This window comes from Electrona antarctica (assembly GCF_951216825.1).
Source record: "Electrona antarctica genome assembly, chromosome: 5".
NCBI classification, from domain to species: Eukaryota; Metazoa; Chordata; class Actinopteri; order Myctophiformes; family Myctophidae; genus Electrona; species Electrona antarctica.
This window is the reverse complement of record NC_136810.1, coordinates 8027191-8046796: the sequence shown is the minus strand read 5'-3', so window position 1 is coordinate 8046796 and position 19606 is coordinate 8027191. Positions and strand designations below refer to the sequence as shown.

General features: G+C 44.9%; 1 protein-coding gene across 1 annotated transcript in view; it reads right to left on the bottom strand.

Annotated features, from left to right (window-relative positions):
- The window catches only part of LOC306923282 (A-kinase anchor protein 13-like), an 88421-nt gene that overhangs the window by 24609 nt on the left and 44206 nt on the right, over positions 1–19606 (bottom strand). Inside the window, exons 8-18 of the mRNA XM_079501322.1 lie at positions 18485–18596; positions 17945–18067; positions 16158–16200; positions 15444–15564; positions 12205–12370; positions 5332–5402; positions 4802–4856; positions 3545–3728; positions 2679–2785; positions 2225–2371; positions 851–960 (exon numbers count right to left, since the gene is read on the bottom strand). Coding sequence (XP_079357448.1) covers positions 851–960; positions 2225–2371; positions 2679–2785; positions 3545–3728; positions 4802–4856; positions 5332–5402; positions 12205–12370; positions 15444–15564; positions 16158–16200; positions 17945–18067; positions 18485–18596 — 1239 coding nt within the window. The remainder of the gene's footprint in view (positions 1–850; positions 961–2224; positions 2372–2678; positions 2786–3544; positions 3729–4801; positions 4857–5331; positions 5403–12204; positions 12371–15443; positions 15565–16157; positions 16201–17944; positions 18068–18484; positions 18597–19606) is intronic.

Here is a 19606-nt window from a genome sequence, read left to right as displayed (position 1 = left end):
TGGTCACGCCTTGAGACACCACGCCTCTATATATGGTCATCTCCATATATGAAGATCAGGACACTGACCTCATCTAACCCTGGATAACCATACATGGAGAAGACTGGATCATCACCTAGATCTGCATTTATGGAGCCGGCCAGCAACTCTACATCTGACCTCAAACCTCAAACCCTTAGATCTCCATATATGGAGCTGACCTGTTCTGACATTCCATATGTTGATCTGACCTCATCAAACCCTGTACACTCAAGACACGCTCCATATACAGTATGGCCAGTACAGAATTCATTACATATGTTGATCTGACCCCCCCATGCCAAAGCGCCAGCGCTCGCCCAGCAGTCTGCCGTCACCCAGGCGGATGGATGTGTGCTTCTCGCCCTCAGGGCGTCTTACTGCTAAATAAATAAGAATAGTGAGGAGGAGAGTGCATGTGTGTGTGTGTGTGTGTGTGTGTTAGGGCATTAAGCAACTAGTCGACTAGTTTACTAATCGACTAGTAAATCCACTAGTCGACCGTGTTGGTACTAGTTGACTAGTTGATAAGAAAAGAAAAAGAAAGTTTATATATTTATTTTTTTTCCCGATTTTGTAGGCCTCAAGATCAGGTAGATTATAGTTATAGTCACCATGTACACAGTTTTTCAATGTACAAATATTTATTTAAAAAAAAAAAAAGGTTTATTTTTATTTTACATAATAGGTAGTTAAACAACTAGTCGACTAGTCGACTAGTAAACTAGGCAACTAGTCAACTAGTAAAAATTACTAGAAGTGAATGCCCTAGTGTGTGTGTGTGTGTGTGTGTGTGTGTGTGTGTGTGTGTGTGTGTGTGTCTAGGAGTTACCTTGTCCAGAGTGTGAGAGTCCAGCTGTAGCTCTTTCTGAATGCCTTTGTAGTAAACGTCAGCCATTATCCTCAGCGTCCTCACATGATGGAACTCTGTCTGGTACAGCTCTGTTAATGACAACAACATACCAGTTACAATATGAACTCTGTCTGGTACAGCTCTGTTAATGACAACATACCAGTTACAATATGAACTCTGTCTGGTACAGCTCTGTTAATGACAACATACCAGCTACAATATGAACTCTGTCTGGTACAGCTCTGTTAATGACAACATACCAGCTACAATATGAACTCTGTCTGGTACAGCTCTGTTAATGACAACATACCAGTTACAATATGAAGTCTGTCTGGTACAGCTCTGTTAATGACAACATACCAGCTACAATATGAACTCTGTCTGGTACAGCTCTGTTAATGACAACATACCAGCTACAATATGAACTCTGTCTGGTACAGCTCTGTTAATGACAACATACCAGCTACAATATGAACTCTGTCTGGTACAGCTCTGTTAATGACAACATTCCAGTTACAATATGAACTCTGTCTGGTACAGCTCTGTTAATGACAACATACCAGCTACAATATGAACTCTGTCTGGTACAGCTCTGTTAATGACAACATACCAGTTACAATATGAACTCTGTCTGGTACAGCTCTGTTAATGACAACATACCAGTTACAATATGAACTCTGTCTGGTACAGCTCTGTTAATGACAACAACATACCAGTTACAATATGAAGTCTGTCTGGTACAGCTCTGTTAATGACAACATACCAGCTACAATATGAACTCTGTCTGGTACAGCTCTGTTAATGACAACAACATACCAGTTACAATATGAACTCTGTCTGGTACAGCTCTGTTAATGACAACATACCAGTTACAATATGAACTCTGTCTGGTACAGCTCTGTTAATGACAACATACCAGTTACAATATGAAGTCTGTCTGGTACAGCTCTGTTAATGACAACATACCAGCTACAATATGAAGTCTGCCTGGTACAGCTCTGTTAATGACAACATACCAGTTACAATATGAAGTCTGCCTGGTACAGCTCTGTTAATGACAACATACCAGTTACAATATGAACTCTGTCTGGTACAGCTCTGTTAATGACAACATACCAGCTACAATATGAAGTCTGCCTGGTACAGCTCTGTTAATGACAACATACCAGTTACAATATGAAGTCTGCCTGGTACAGCTCTGCCCCTTTTGGTGTTAGCATTATGTTATGCTTTAGCTATTTTAACAACTGACATAGAAACATAGCTTTTTCAGAAAACTGTCATTTTCAAACAGACATTTTTTTAATCTGATCTCAGGCGGTGGCTTTGAAGATGAATAAATATGTGTTTTACCATAAATTACATCTTGTCTCTTGACTTCATCTTTCTTGTGAAGTTTCAGGAACTTCTTGTCCACTGTGGCGCTCCAAGAATCTAGCTCCAGATCTTTAAGTTCACACTCAAACTCTCCCATGAGCTGGTTGTCCATCATCTCTGTACCTGAAGACGCACACGCACACACACACACACACACACACACACACACACACACACACACACACACACACACACACACACACACACACACACACACACACACACACACACACACAGATGAAGTCCAGGAATCTCCTTCATGATCTCGGACTCCAAAATCAAACTCCTTATATCAACCTTGTGCGTACTGTATGTGTACAGTGTGTGTGTGTGTGTGTGTGTGTGTGTGTGTGTGTGTGCGTGCGTGCGTGCGTGCGTGTGTGCGTGCGTGCGTGCGTGCGTGCGTGCGTGCGTGCGTGCGGTATCCTACCTTCATCGGTCAGTGACTCCGTAGAGGCGTTGACTTTGCTTCCCTTATGAAGCGAGTCAGTGGATTGAGAGAGAAACTTCAGGCCTTTCAGAGGGACCTCATCAAGCCTGGACCAGATAGAGATGGAGGAGAACAACATTGTTAGAAAACATCAGACATTTCCGGGAAACATCATCTAACTTAACGTTAGATAAACTAATTTAGCTGGGGACCCCCCCCCCCCCCCCCCCCCCCTTCCCCGTGGGGAACCCCCTCCTTAACCCATTTAGGCCTGACGTCGAAATTTAAAAAATGTCTTTTTAAAATATATTTTTCTGAAAAACCTCATGTTTCTATATCAGTGGTTCTCAATATTTCAAAATATGTTGTTCCAGGGACACCCCAGAAGCAAAGATTTGAGTTAAAAACTGAAACTCTGAATGAATATATATTCAAAGATTTCAGGCACATTTTCACGATTTTTCAAAAATAGCAGACCTACAAGTTCATAGCGCGGCACTCGGTGCCGCGCTATGAACTTGTAGATCTGCTATTTTTCAATAGCTAAAGCATAACATAAGTTAAAACACCAAAAGGGGTTCCCGCCCAAAATGGGTTAAGGACCCCTGACCCCCCACTGGTCTCTAGCGTGCGTTGTTTCTCACCCTGCTATGTTGCTGGTGGAGATGCTCTTGGACTCACCCTGCTATGTTGCTGGTGGAGATGCTCTTGGACTCACCCTGCTATGTTGCTGGTGGAGATGCTCTTGGACTCACCCTGCTATGTTGCTGGTGGAGATGCTCTTGGACTCACCCTGCTATGTTGCTGGTGGAGATGCTCTTGGACTCACCCTGCTATGTTGCTGGTGGAGATGCTCTTGGACTCACCCTGCTATGTTGCTGGTGGAGATGCTCTTGGCCAGGTTGCTGTGCGTGTTGAAGGACAGGATGCCGGGGGGGTTCCTCCGTGGGAACACCACCGAGGACAGCTGCTCGTCTGGGCTGGGCAGCGCCGACGACCAGCGCTCACGACTCGACGACGTGGAGGAGGTGGAGGACGCTGACGATGTAGCTGTTGATATGAACACAAACAGCTGTTAATATGAACACAAACAGCTGTTATGGCCGCGGCCTTCAACCCTTCTCATATAAAAGGCCCATTATTTATTCTGCATTTGAGCCACACAGACCTAACCTGACTCCGCCAGATGGGGCAGCAGAGAGTACACTGGGTTCCCCCCTCCTGCTCCCATCTGGGAACTCTCAGGCAGACTTGATGCCCGGCCACAAAACGGCCTGGCCAATCAGCAGCAGCTAGAGGCGGGATAGCTGCTGCTGATTGGCCAGGCCGTTAGATGAGATTTTAGCCTTGCAGACCCAAAACTATAAAGAATATGTCCACATTTCGTCCATACTATATTGATGTTGGTACCATAGGAGAGAGAGCAGGCAAACGTTGCTCAAAATACAAATTCTTCTGCATTCTCTAATTGTGTAGACGTCTTGTTAATTAACTTAACACCGTTTTTAGCACCGGAATGTTTCTAAATATAGGCGCTAGAGTGCCCAGCAGAGGAGGCAGATTTGACTCTGAAAAGCCCAGCACAAGGTATTGCCTAGCAACAGGAGCTGTCAACAAAATAGATCTTAGCGATCCGATTTATACCTAAACGCGTCTCCAGACGTCTTGGGCCTCCTACGGGTGTAATTATAAAGACGTCTGTAGACGTTTCGGGCAAAATAAAGTAATGCAGTTAAGAACTCTTGAGAGTGTAAAATGAATCCAAAGGGACCCGTAAGGGTCATGTCGCACCTAGACACAGGACTTGAAATAAAATCTTTGACCTGATGGTCAAGATTCAATTCATCCCCTGAGCAAGAAGCAGGCTCAATGGTCATCCCCGTGTGAAATGAGTGGTGTAACTCCGTGTGGGGGTCCCCGGAAGTTCCAGACCCACAGGACATACAGACCCCCAGGAACACACCATGCTGTTTTCGTGCTCAGACCCAGCCAGCCACCCAGCCACCCACACACATAGCTCCGTAAGGGAGTGGTTGCACCACTCAAAAAAAATAAAATAAAATAAAATAAAAGTTCTGCACTTGTTGTGATTTAAGGTGTTGTGTGTGTGCTTGTGGTCTTACATTTGCTCCTCATGTTAACAGCTGACCCCGGAACAGCTTCTGGCACCAATGACTGCTACGAAACATGAATGAAGAGAGATTATAGACAGCATGATATAGACAGTAAGCTCTTGTCCATACAGTAGCGTCTCCTTAATGTTATTATGATACAAAAAAATATGTTTTAGTTACTCCACTGCGCCTTCTACAGATCTTCCCATCCCGTTCTTTTTGTATTATTGCAGCAGTCTTAATCCCCTCTACAGTGAACAGAATGTGCTCTGGCTCGCCTCATTACTCTAGATACGGACCGAGGAGTGACTGTAATAATGATCCTTTCACAGAGAAAAGCAATGAACCGTTTAATCAAAACAATGCAATCTCAGTGATGTCACCAGGGAAATCTGACAGGAACGGCATGGTTTATTGCGTGTGTGTGTGCGTGTGCGTGTGCGTGTGCGTGTGCGTGCGTGCGTGCGTGCGTGCGTGCGTGCGTGCGTGCGTGCGTGCGTGCGTGCGTGCGTGCGTGCGTGCGTGCGTGCCACACCTACCTTGTTCATTCTGCTCTTTGCACACGCAGACAGGCTTTCTCTGCAGCTCTTATGCACATGAGCACCACAGTCTGCAAACAAACAACACGTGCAGCAGGTCAACATGTTGAAGAAACACATTCTCATTCTAAGCATGGTTATTTTGACATGTGTCATGCCTGTACTGTATGCATGAGACCGTGTTCATGTACTGTATGCATGAGACCGTGTTCATGTACTGTATGCATGAGACCGTGTTCATGTACTGTATGCATGAGACCGTGTTCATGTACTGTATGCATGAGACCGTGTTCATGTACTGTATGCATGAGACCGTGTTCATGTACTGTATGCATGAGACCGTGTTCATGTACTGTATGCATGAGACCGTGTTCATGTATGTTACAGTACTGCATTGAGGAAGAAGGGGGGGAAACAGAAAGACAGAAGACATGGCCGATGATGCCGATAATGACAAAGAACTTGAATAGCTGGGAAAGTCACAGCCCATTAACCCATTTTAGGCGGGAACCCCTTAGCATTATGTTATGCTTTAGCTATTGAAAAATAGCAGACCTACAAGCTCATAGCGCGCCACCGAGTGGCGCGCTATGAGCTTGTAGGTCTGCTATTTTTGAAAAATCGAAGAACGACTGACATAGAAACATAGCTTTTTCAGAAAACTGTCAGGATGTAGAAGACATTTTTAGAATCTGATCTCAGGTCAGAATGGGTTAATCAGACTACTGTATGGGGTCTGTTCGCCGTTCACAGGAATTATTGACGTTAAAACAGTCACCAGAATGGAACTAAACCTGTCTCCCCGTTATGCCAGCGTTAAAAACGGCAAAAGGTGAACTAACATAGTTTACTTTTAAGTTCTTATTTATCGGTGTCACAATGGAGGGCTAGGTTTGAGGAATCACTGATCTACACCAACCACCGTCAGTGCTGGGACGTACATGTGTGAATCGTCCCTGGATGCAATCTTTTTTTTTTTGTGGCTTTTGCCTTTATTTTATATTTTGTATGGAGGGACAGACAGTAGGCTGACAGGAAATGGGGAGAGAGATGGGGGGGTGACATGCAGTAAAGGCCGCCGGGATCGGGAGTCGAACCCGCGGCACACTGCCAGACTGGATTACCAGCCAAGGTGCCTGGACCACTGAGCCATGGCCCAGTCCCCTGGATGCAATCTTACTGGCACAAAAAACGAGAGAAGCTGGAGCGTGGTCCTTGTGTGGACCACACAATTAAAACGTATCGGAGTCAAACGCCTCTTACCAGCAAAATGGCTGAACAGTACTTCAACAATTGCACTAGTGGTGCTACATGGATAAAATGTTAATAAGAATCCCACCTTAACACTTTTTTTTGCCCAGGAATCTTTCAGAATAAAGTGCTCAGCAGATGGGCAGATTTTACTCTGAAAAGCCACGCCCCCCAAAACTGAGAAGTATAATGTTCCATTACTACCTTGCGTTATGTTGTCTGATCTCTATTTAGAAGCGTTAATATTCCAAACGAGATGCTTGGTTAAGTCAGAAATTAAGACGTTCGGATCAAAACCATGGAGAGCGACGTAGATTCAGAGAAAATAGACAGATTTGTCGGGCTGTAAACGAGGAGGTGAACGGCTGTAAACGAGGAGGTGAACGGCTGTAAACGAGGAGGTGAACGGCTGTAAACGAGGAGGTGAACGGCTGTAAACGAGGAGGTGAACGGCTGTAAACGAGGAGGTGAACGGCTGTAAACGAGGAGGTGAACGGCTGTAAACGAGGAGGTGAACGGCTGTAACCGAGGAGGTGAACGGCTGTAAACGAGGAGGTGAACGGCTGTAAACGAGGAGGTGAACGGCTGTAAACGAGGAGGTGAACGGCTGTAAACGAGGAGGTGAACGGCTGTAAACGAGGAGGTGAACGGCTGTAAACGAGGAGGTGAACGGCTGTAAACGAGGAGGTGAACGGCTGTAAACGAGGAGGTGAACGGCTGTAAACGAGGAGGTGAACGGCTGTAACCGAGGAGGTGAACGGCTGTAAACGAGGAGGTGAACGGCTGTAAACGAGGAGGTGAACGGCTGTAAACGAGGAGGTGAACGGCTGTAACCGAGGAGGTGAACGGCTGTAAACGAGGAGGTGAACGGCTGTAAACGAGGAGGTGAACGGCTGTAAACGAGGAGGTGAACGGCTGTAAACGAGGAGGTGAACGGCTGTAAACGAGGAGGTGAACGGCTGTAAACGAGGAGGTGAACGGCTGTAAACGAGGAGGTGAACGGCTGTAAACGAGGAGGTGAACGGCTGTAAACGAGGAGGTGAACGGCTGTAACCGAGGAGGTGAACGGCTGTAAACGAGGAGGTGAACGGCTGTAAACGAGGAGGTGAACGGCTGTAAACGAGGAGGTGAACGGCTGTAAACGAGGAGGTGAACGGCTGTAAACGAGGAGGTGAACGGCTGTAAACGAGGAGGTGAACGGCTGTAAACGGAGGAGGTGAACTGCGCAAAACATGGCAGAGAGCGCTGCACAGGGCGTTGGTTTTATATCATTAAAAATGACCGTAAGACGTCCCCACAGAACCTGTTAAACATGCTCTCTTTGAGACTGTGTTTGTGTCTGTGTGTTTCTGGGAAAACAATTATTCTGCACTATTGCTGAAGAACAACACTACTTTGTTATGAATATTGTTGCTGCGTGTTATCTTAGTAAACCTTAACAGTTATACAGTATGAAGTGACCGTTCCAGAAGGGCCCCATGGGCCACGCACGCACGCACGCACGCACGCACGCACGCACGCACGCACGCAGGTTAAAGTTAAAAGATTGAACACATATTTTGAAAAAATACAAATGAAAAACATAACTGGAACATCTGTGAGACAAATAAATATGCCAAACATGTGGTGCTAAGGTGCTTCAGACCGGTCTCGTTTGTTTTGTGTGCGTGGGTGTGTGTGTGTGTGTGTGTGTGTGTGTGTGTGTGTGTGTGTGTTTACTATTTGCATGCATGCTTGTGCTTTACTTTAATTCCCCTTTTCCGTGAGAACAGACGAGGTGAAACAAAGGCTCTTTTCAAAGAACTCTCACGTTAAAGGAGAATATGTCAGCTCTGTCAGAATAGCAGCTGGTAACGGCTTCTGATGGCAGACAAGGCTGGCTGCTTCTTACAGAGCACTCTTGGAGGACCACTTTGTTTTTTGTTGACCCCTTTTGGTGTTATTATGTTATGCTTTAGCAGATCTACAAGCTCATAGCGCTCCACTCGGTGGCGCGCTATGCCCCTCCCCCCCTCTCTCTCATTAGCAGGCAACAGTGCAGCACAGCATCTCTCTGTCTCTGTTTCTGGCACAACAGCGCCACTTTTGCCGCTACTCATAGTCACATAGCAACACACATAGTCACATACCTAGGTTAACACGGACAAGTCACATACCTAGGTTAACACGGACAAGTCACATACCTAGGTTAACACGGACATTGCTGTTCCTTGGAGTGGTTGCACCACTCAAAAAAAACGATGGATTTTGTTTTGCCGTCGATTCGTTGATACAGTAGCCTACTGTATGTAAGTATGAAAGAATTTGCCCTACTTTTTGTCCATGACAGAGAAGCCGTCTTAAAACACAGACCACTGTGAACTTCTTTCTGGTCAGCTGAGGCTCTCATCGCCCACTGTCCTTAAAGCCCACTCCATCTTCACACACACAGACCAGCCGGTTGTCTGAGTGAGGACAGACTATAGAACAATACACTCAGTATCTCCCTTCTGTGGACACACACACACACACACACACACACACACACACACACACACACACACACGGTTGTCGGTTTCTGCCTTTCTCTCTCTTGTACACCATGTACAGTATATCTCAATGTGTATCAAACAGGAAGTTTGTCTCTACAGCAACAGTGCTCATGCAGCTGTGTCATGGACAGTTACGCACACAGGCGCGCGCACACACACACACACACACACACACACACACACACACACACACACACACACACACACACACACACACACACACACACACACACACACACACACACACACACACACACACACACACACACACACACACACACACACACACACACACACACACACACACACACACACACACACACACACACAGAGAGTGAGTACAGAGTGATGCAACAGGTTGTAAGAGTCAGGGAGTGGATGAATGGGCAGACAGCCACTCCTCTCCCCTGCTCCTCTCACCAAGTGGTGAGATGTTTTCAGTGGACAAAGTGAAAACAAACATGAGATCTGTGCTCCATACAGTCCTCCTCACTCACTGTTAACCGTCCTAACCACATCAACAACAAACATTATGCCAAAAAAGCCAATCTACAAGCTGACCGACACGTCATGAGCTTTAAGCTTGGTTGTTTTCAGCAAAATATATGGTTTTGGCAAACAAGGTTAATCCACCCGACAGTGACAATATACCTGTGAGGTTTAAAAGTTGTTAAAGACGGTGAAATGGTTAATTTGGGCATTTAAAAAAAAAGTTTCAGCCTGAAACGGCAGGCTCCGAGTTTCTGAACCAATCAGAGCGTTGCATCCCTTCAGGCGATGGGGAAGGAAAACAAAAAAGTGAAACATGGAGATAAGATCTTTCTGCCCGGCAGCAGTGACACTGTACAGTAACCTCATTATGATATTATATGAAGTTATTCTAGGTTTGTGGTTCAGTTGAGTCACTTCCTCTCTACTCACACAAGTTTCCCAGGATTACCATACGTAGCTAGGACTGACAGACACATGTGTTAGTCAGTCATGGACACATCATGGATTACTTGTGGTGTACAGAAATGGAACTCTGACAGGTCAGAAAGGGCGCCGCCCTAGTGGCCACAGCCAGGGGTGGAAAGTAACCAAAAGTACATTTACTCAAGTTCTTGAGGTACATTACTTGAGAATGTCCATTTTTGCAATCCTTTATACTTCTACTCCACTACATCTTTTATATGAAATATTCAAGACTATTAACACACTATTAACACACATATTGACAGCTTGTAGATCCACTATTTTCACTTCAATGGAATTTAAATGACTGAAATCAGTGGTGGAGACTAATGGACTTTAATCCATGTCCACCACTGGTCAGCAGAAAAGAAGAAGATGCTTTGTGGAGGGATGGACGACGAACAGACGTCTATATTAACCCATTTTGGGTGGGAACCCCTTTTGGTGTTAGCATTATGTTATGCTTTAGCTATTGAAAAATAGCAGATCTACAAGCTCGTAGCGCGCCACCGAGTGGCGCGCTATGAGCTTGTAGATCTGCTATTTTTGAAAAATCGAAGAATGACTGACATAGAAAAATAGCTTTTTCAGAAAACTGTCAGGATGTAGAAGACATTTTTAGAATGTGATCTCAGGTCAAAATGGGTTAAATACCGTAATAAAGTCGTTGGGTAAACTACACGCTAAAAACAAGTAAGACAACATCACACTCAGATCTCACTGTAGCAGGACGTCTCTACAAAACCAAAATTAGTACCTTCTTACACCAGAGACCAAAGTCAGAGACTTGTAGCGTGAGAACGGCTTGTGTTGAACACACCCATGTGTTGATATTCAAATGAATACGTTGTAAACGACCCAGCATGGATGCGCTGGGCTGCTCTCCGACAGGAATAGAAACACTGTAGAACTGGGTCACAGGTCAAATCTGTGACCACTCTTCATTTCGTCGACTATTACAGAAAATGTTTGTTCGACAACCCTTTTTCACTGACGAAAACTAAAAAAAAACTAAGAAATGATGACAAAAATTATGACTAAATATGCGAAACTAGACAAATGTTAGTGACGGCCTGATAGAGAAGTAGTCAAAATAGTCATTTTATGCTTGGCTGCCCGTAGGTGTCACGCTCCGAAAATAGCCGATCTACAAGCTCACAACACGGCGACTATTTTTGGCACAGAGCTAAGTATAAATCAGGCATTATGACACACGATCAAGGCCCGACAAAATCTTTTTTTGTCGACTATATCAACTGTAGATTTTGTCGACTAAAATCAAATAATATTTAGACAGACGTTGTCCTGTAACTGTGAAGTGGGGGGAGACAGACGTTGTGGGCAACTAGAAACGTCTGTCTCGTTGTTACTGTGTTTTGCTCTTTCTCAAGGCTGCATTTCAACCAGAAGAACCACACACTTAACTGGAAGTGAGATCAGCGAATAATAAAGAAACCGAATCGTGCAGCAATGATGCCTTCATGTTGGAGTAGGAGGAGGAGGAGGAGGAGGAGGAGGAGGAGGGGGAGGATGAGGAGGAGGGGGAGGAGGGGGAGAGGGACAGAGAGGAAAAGGAAAATGAATAAGAGGAAGTGAGGCCTATAAGAGGAAGTGGAAGTGCAGGACGAGAGCGGTCACAGACCCGTCTCACAGTTGGAGAGGACAGGCTTCTTGGGCACGGACGGACAGACACTCCATGGAAGGGGAATGAGGAGAGAGAACCATTGGATAGTGGAGGTGTGGAATAGGGCTGCAGCTGTCCATGGGTTACTTTTTTGATTACGCACTTTTATACTGTACAAGTGTATATCAATGAATCAAGGCAAAACCTCGAACAACGTAATACTTTGTTGTGCAAGTGTTGCAGAAAAAACAGAAGCTCACAACGTTTTGCATCGTGATACGTTTTTGGGAGCTTTAGATCTGCTACTGATTATCGATTATTTTTCATTATGAATTAAAACGATGAGTTCAATTCACGGTTGCACCCCTAGTGTGGAACGAGGTGATGTGTGGAGCCAGAATGGTAGGTTGGGAGGGTCACAGGGAGGAGGGGGAGAGAGAGAGAGAGAGAGAGAGAGAGAGAGAGAGAGAGAGAGAGAGAGGAAGTAGTAGAGAAACAACGTGTGTAACTTACTGTTGCAGAAGAAGGCTTCCTTGGCGTTGAGAGGCTTGGCACACTGCAGACAGGAAGTGGACAGAGGCGAAGGAGAGATGGGACTGAAGACGTGTCCGTTCACCAACTTCTTCTCTCTCTCCTTGACCTCTCGCTCTCTCTCCCCCCTCTTCTCCTTGTCCTTCTCCTGGAAGCACAACAAAGGCACGTACAGTAAGTAAGTAGCTTGAACCACTTGTACACGCAGTGTACAGTACAAGACTCCTTGTGAGTGTGTAGATCCACTGTCTATACTTGGCTGAGCCGAGTATACTGTAGATACCTGAGGGACTCTGGTAAAACAGGTAGCGTTTTTACCCGTGTTTTTTTCTAACTCCCTTTTCTCCCCAATTTAGTCATTATGCCAATTAATTCTGGGATGTTTATACTAGAGCCTTTGTCCTCCTACTCCTCCTCTCGCCCAACACTCTCCGCTGACATGTACTGTACTGTACCGCTCCAGCCACAAGTAGTACTGTCATGTACTGTACCGCTCCAGCCACAAGTAGTACATGCAGTGACAATATTATCACCCTCCCTGCCCATACTTTTACTATACTATACTTTTTATTTAATTTAACTTTATTTATCCAGGTAGGTAACTACAGTATAAGAACAAGTTCCTTATAAGGATGTGGAGGAACACAACAGAACTTAGTAAAAAGAGGATGAATATATTGCCTTGGTTGGAATGATTAAGTTAGCTATTAACACCTTGAGGGCCCGGACTTATTTAATCCATTAATAAAATGTGCCCATCATTTATAGCGACCGGACCACTTTTACCGGGGGACCGGAAGTTGTTGTGAATGTCTGTGTAGCAGCTAACAATAGCCACACCACTCTAGAGTTGATCGACAACAACGGGAGGTAAGAATAAATCTATCGCGACTAGCGACTGGACCACGGAGCGCCGTCTAACACAGGATCTTTTTTCATAATTAGACAATCATAGGATGATTTAGATCGCGAGTTATGAACGTTTTAAGATTTTCGTTTTCGTCCGCTAAACAGGCAGGGAACATTTTCGATGACGTGTCACTGTTGTGCAACACCGAGGATTGGGCAACAAGCGCTCCTAGGCTGTGGAGCGATGCGATCGGTTTTTATATCATTAATCTCCGTCCCGATTATCAATCTCCGTCTGGGGAACTTGACCATGAACTTGAACTTGACGGTGATCTCCGTCTGGGGCCTCTAAACTGTTAAGTGAATATTGCCACATGATAAGTGTGCAATGCTACTGCCTGGCTAGTATGCTGTAAATACATGAGCATATTATGGTCTGGTTACCTAGATACTGACATCATCAAGAGTTTATTGGAGAAGTTAAGCTGGTCTGGGTTATGAAGCTTAAATAGTAGTAAAACCTGACACTGTTGAGGAAAGACGTGTGCGCACGCACGCACGCACGCACGCACTGTAGTTTAAAAATAGACCGTAATAGGTCTTATTTTTCTTATTTTACAAGGCTAAATTAACACGTTCCACAATGACTCACATATGTAAAAGTTAATTTCACGTTGATTTCTGCTGCAGTATGACCACTCTGAGCAGGAGTACATTCTTTGCAGCCAATATTTATTAATTCACTGACAAAGATTCATCCCCAGCCTCACTTACACTTAGTTGCATGCCAGTGTCACTGACCGAAAATTTGCCAATCTTGTAGATCGACTATTTTCGTGCACGACAGGTGCCAATCAGTATAAATCAGGCGTTACAATTGGGTGGATGACTAAGTTCCTACCCTCAGGGCAGTATTATGCGTGTCTTAAGTACCAGGTCTTATTACTTAGCTTAAGACCTGGAGGTGTGATCAATGCCATTTGGCTATTCTGAGTGGCCAAACAGCATTGACCACGCCTCCAGGTCTTAAGTGAAGTCATAAGACCTGGTACTTAAGACACGCATAATACTGCCCTCAGTGTCTTGGACAGGCAAGTGTATTTACTAAGTATTCAAAAAAACAGCAAAGAAAGTGTTTTGTGTTTTTTTTGTATTGTTAATGGCAGCCAGTAGCACCCACAGCGAAGTAGGCCATCAGAGAAGCACACTTACTCCACACCATGAAGAGTGTTTGCTGCTGACAGTGAATGCAGAACCGTAGTATTGTACATATGATTGCCGAGTGGAATGAATTAAATGTTAAGTACAGCCAAAAGATGGCAGCAGCAGCAGCTTCAGCCGCTTAAGAAAAGTGTTTTCAGCACCTGGAGAATAAAACATGATTTCACCAGTTAAACCCTGTAATATAACTTCACTGCCTGGGGTTCCTCAGGGGTGTATAGTTGGTCCCCTCCTTTATTCCCCCTACGCAAAGGCTCATCGTGCAAGATAGCCCATCTATAGACGTGTGATAACATAATCATTGCACGCACGTGTGTGTGTGTGTGTGTGTGTGTGTGTGTGTGTGTGTCTGTGTGTGTGTGTGTGTGTGTGTGCCAGAACAGCATCACAAAGTGCTTCCTACCTCATGCACTCTACTTTCTCCCCTCAGTTTGAAGGAGCGACTGAACCTCTTACACAGCCTCCTTGACATGACCTTGTCTGTCTGTGCTCCTCACCTTCTGGTACTTCTCTCTCTCTCTGCGTCTATCTGCTGTGTCTATGTGTTGCTGTATGTCTGTCTGTCTGTCTTCCACTGTATGTGTGCATTCTGACAACTGCTGCAATTGTATACCACAAAATCAGGAAGTGAGCTTGTTCACATCTGCAGGGGCTGGAACTATTGCAGCAGAGCAAAACAAAACAGCACCCACGTGGGACTGTCTTAACCCATAGCTGGTGTTATTTTGACTTCCTATAATGCTGTGGTGCATGTAGAAACACCTACACACAGTGGCACGCACGCACGCACGCACGCACGCACGCACGCACGCACGCACGCACGCACACACACACGCACACACACACACACACACACACACACACACACACACACACACACACACACACACACACACACACACACACACACACACACACACACACACACACACACACACACACACACACACACACACACACACACACACACACACACACACACACACACACACACACACACACACACACACACACACACACACACACACACACACACACACACACACTTCCTCCCTGGTATTATGTATTAGGTCATCAGTGATTGGTAGAAGTCTGTTTTTGCCATTTTTAACCTTTAACTGTCCGAAGCGGGGAACAGCTGATAACCTCACCTTGTTCTTCTTGCTCATCTTGCTGCGGAGGTAGCTGAAGGTCCTGCTCACTTTGGTTCCTCCTACGAGAACTCTCACATCGCTGTCACTCCTCAGCGGGCCTGGCTCCTCTTCTGAGATACTACACAACACAGAATGAACAGCTTAAAGTTCCTGATCTAGACTAGGCAGCAGTGAGCAACATTGAACATGAGGGAGAGAGAGAGCAAAATAAATGATGTGACAAGCTCAGTGGATGTAAACATTAGCTAATGTTGCTAGTAAACTACAGCGGCTAGCTAAGGCTCTGTTCAGACTGGCATCCGATGTGTGACTTACTGTATCCAGATTGGAGTCGCATTGTTTTAACCCATTTTGGGCGGAAACCCCTTTTGATGTTTTAAACATTATGTTATAATTTAGCTGTTGAAAAATAGCAGACGTACAAGCTTGTAGCGCGCCACTTGGTGGCACGCTATTTCTATTTTTGAAAAATCGTGAAAATATATATTTCAGAAAATATTTCAGGATTTAGAAGATCTTTTTTTTAAATTTCGACGTCAGGCCTAAATGGGTTAAGCAGATTTCAATCACTTCCCTTACACCTGTTCCTTGTCTGAGCAGGGAGAGTCAACTTGACCCTTATCCCAAATATAGTGAGTGTATGACCCTTAACTTAATTGGACATGGATTTTGTCATCTACAGGTCCAGGAGGAAAAAGGTATCATCCTTACCTGTATTCTAGAGAGCCAGTCGTACTGGAGAACGATCCTGCTCCTACAGGAAGGAGACAGATGCGTGCGTCAGATGATGATCAGAGAAGAGGAGCACCATGACATGACATAGAACAACCCGCTTTAGCAACACAGTTAGCAGCTAGGACGAGACTAGGGACGAGACTAGGGACAACGTTGGACTGAGCAGCACTAATACATACTACTGTGCGTCCATTCAGTTTTCTCAAACAAAGATTTTTTGAGTCAATCGCTCCTCTCTGAGAGTCACATTCTCTGCATGTCTGAATGTTCCACGTTCTCTGGAGTCAAACGTGAAAGGGGCATTTTATAACTCACTGATGGTCAAAGGAAGATGGAGGTATGGATGAAAAGTAAGACTTGGAGAAGGATAAGACGTTTCCAGATGGGTGGACAGACAAACAGCTCAAGTCCTGGTCGGTGACTGCATGCCAACTTAGGGGATGTTGGTTCAACTTAACCCTCTTGTAAAATCCCTGTCCGTTCTATACTGTAGTTAAGCTTGCTTCAGAGGGTTGGAGAGTATTCTCTATAATAAGTGTGTGTGTGTGAACAAACTACAGTAATAAACGCACCAATAGTAAAAGTATTTACACACTGTAGTTGTCCCCATTGAGCATATGAGCCTATGGGGCATGCTTTTCCCAAAGCAAATCTGTCTTGAATGCTGACAGAGCCACCGCCGCCCACCGCACCGCATACGAGTGACGGTGACGGCAAAAACCCACGTACAGTAGGCTTGTATATGATATGAAAACAATCAGCCAGGAATGGATTAGTTGGAGAACTACCAACAAAACAACAGAGCTCACAGCTGCATGTCTGCTGTAGGAAAAAAAAGTAGTCGACTACCCGAATAATAAATTTTTTGGTTAATGCCCTAGCGTGCGTGCGTGCGTGTACTTCACTTTAAAGTGACCGTCGAGCGCGGCCTAAAGTTGCAAACATAAAACACACACTGACTGTGTTCTGATAGATTAGAGATGAGGGACAGGGGTTGGCAGGTGTTACCAAACAACTACATGATTAGAGGCAGTGCTGCTTCAGACAAAGAAGTCAAATGGATAGAACAGACATTCCTATTGCATGAATCCCACTGGTACACCCCAGCCCAGATGACCAAGGCCAGCTGCATTGGTCACATCATGACCTGTTTAGACGCTCTCTGGAGAAAACGGCATTTTCGGAGGTTGAAACCGCAATAAAGTGAAACCCCCTTCCAGAGTGAAAAACGCTCTGCCTCTCGTCCCGTTTCCATGTAAACATGCGAACGGGAACTGTATGAGCAAAAAGAGGGACACGTACTGGTCTATCTGACAACACGTCTCACCGACACCTAGCCACCTGGCATGGCACACTACATCGTTTTCAATCACTGTTGCTTGTTGCTTGTGCCGTTAGTGAGAACGCTAACGGCACACTGTTGTTTTCTGTTCTGATAGTTAGCGTGTAAACGTGGCCTGAGAAAGCTGAGTGTCAACCTGATAAAAAAGCAACATTTGGCCAAACATTGCAGTTCTGTCGAACATTCACAGCATTCTGAGTCTCATGCATTGGTCACATTTATGAAATGACTGTGATTTCATAAATGGCAGCTTAAACATTCAAGCAGACAGTGTCCTTAAATAGCAGTTCTATCCATTCTAATTCTATGGCTTCAGCTGTTTGTGTGTGGAGAGGCACATTGTGGGGGGGCACCACATTGACACAGGAAGCAAAGGAGGACTACAGCCACACTAAGGCATTCTGGGACATGTAGTACTTACTACCGCCCAACTCTTCCTCATCACTGGAGGAAGAGCCAATAGAAAAGAAGCTTCTAGATTTGAGAAGAGGCGAGAAACTGAGGGCGAAGCTGATTCGTCGCTTTGATCGATGCCGTCCCATCGCTGGAGGAGACAGCAGGGGTACAGACAGGAAGAAACTCACTTTTATTATGGTTCAAAACAACGTCAGACATGTTGTGGGGGAGGGGAAAGAATGATGGAGAAAATTAAGGCACCTTCCTCCATCTGATGAAGGTAAATGGAATGATCATAATGTTTTGGTGAAGGAGATATGGACCATTTTAGGCTGTAAACAATAAATAACTTGATACACGTTGCTGCATTTGTTATTTTTCCAAAATAACAAAAAATTGAAAATAAATGAAACTCTTAAGTGAAAATAGCAGCTCACAACGCAAAGTCACGCGTGTAGATTGACTATTTTCACTAGTTTCCCAGTCAGGGAAACTGTCTTTTGGGTCCGTATCTCTAAACGGTCTGGGAACCACCAGGACTGATAGGAAGTAGGAGACAGAATACCTTCTAGGTCCCGTTGGCTGATGGTAACCATGGAGATGGACTTGGTGAGGGGTTGGTGATGGGCCACGGCGGGACAGCTGCTCGTCAGGGACAGGACCCGATGATGACCCTTCTAGAACACACACCGTCAACACATGGTTCAACTACTGGTAAACAACACAATACACACACCATCAACACATGGTTCAACTACTGGTAAACAACACAATACACACACCATCAACACATGGTTCAACTATCAGGTACCATCACAATAGACACATGGTCAACACATGGTTCAACTACGACACCATCAGGCAAACAACACAATACACACATGGTCAACACATGGTTCAACTACTACGGCCTCACTCAGACCTTCACAACAGATTGATGTATAGCTGATGCATGAGACTTGTTTACTGATGCAAGCTCGCAATTAATTTCCATTGGGAGTCACATGGTTTGACACAACATTTGTGTTGTATGAGGGGGAGGGGGGCAGTCGAAACACAGCCGAAAGCCGTACAACAAAAATGTTGTGTCAAACCATGTGACTTCCATTGGAAATGCATTGGGGCGGCCATGACACTTACCCTTTGTTTACAACAATGTTGTATGCTAGATGCAAAGGTGTGAGTGAGCCATCAGGTAAACAACACAATACACACATGATCAACACATGGTTCAACTACTACACCATCAGGAAAACAACACAATACACTCGCCCAACGCATTCTCGCTACCAAGTCGTATCATCAGGCCTGTCACTCACAACTATTTGTGACTAGAGTTGGGACTTGCTAGGATTTTTAAGGTTCCGGTTCCTGACCGGGTCCCTCTTAACGAGAACGGTTCTCTTAATTTTTTTAATTATAATTATTATTTATATTTACATTAATTCTATAAAATAAAGTGATTACTAGACTACAGCACAAAAAGTTATACAACAAGTTATACAAATTGTACAGTACTTGCTATTATTTCAACTTGGGCGAGTCCAATTGGTCACGTATTTTGTCTTTGCTAGACATTTATTAATATATGAATGAATTTGTAGGTACTCCGCAGGCGAGCGCCGTTGTCTCTGGCTGTACACAGGCTGCTACGCAGCAGCACTGCCCTGTCCACCACAGGGTGCAT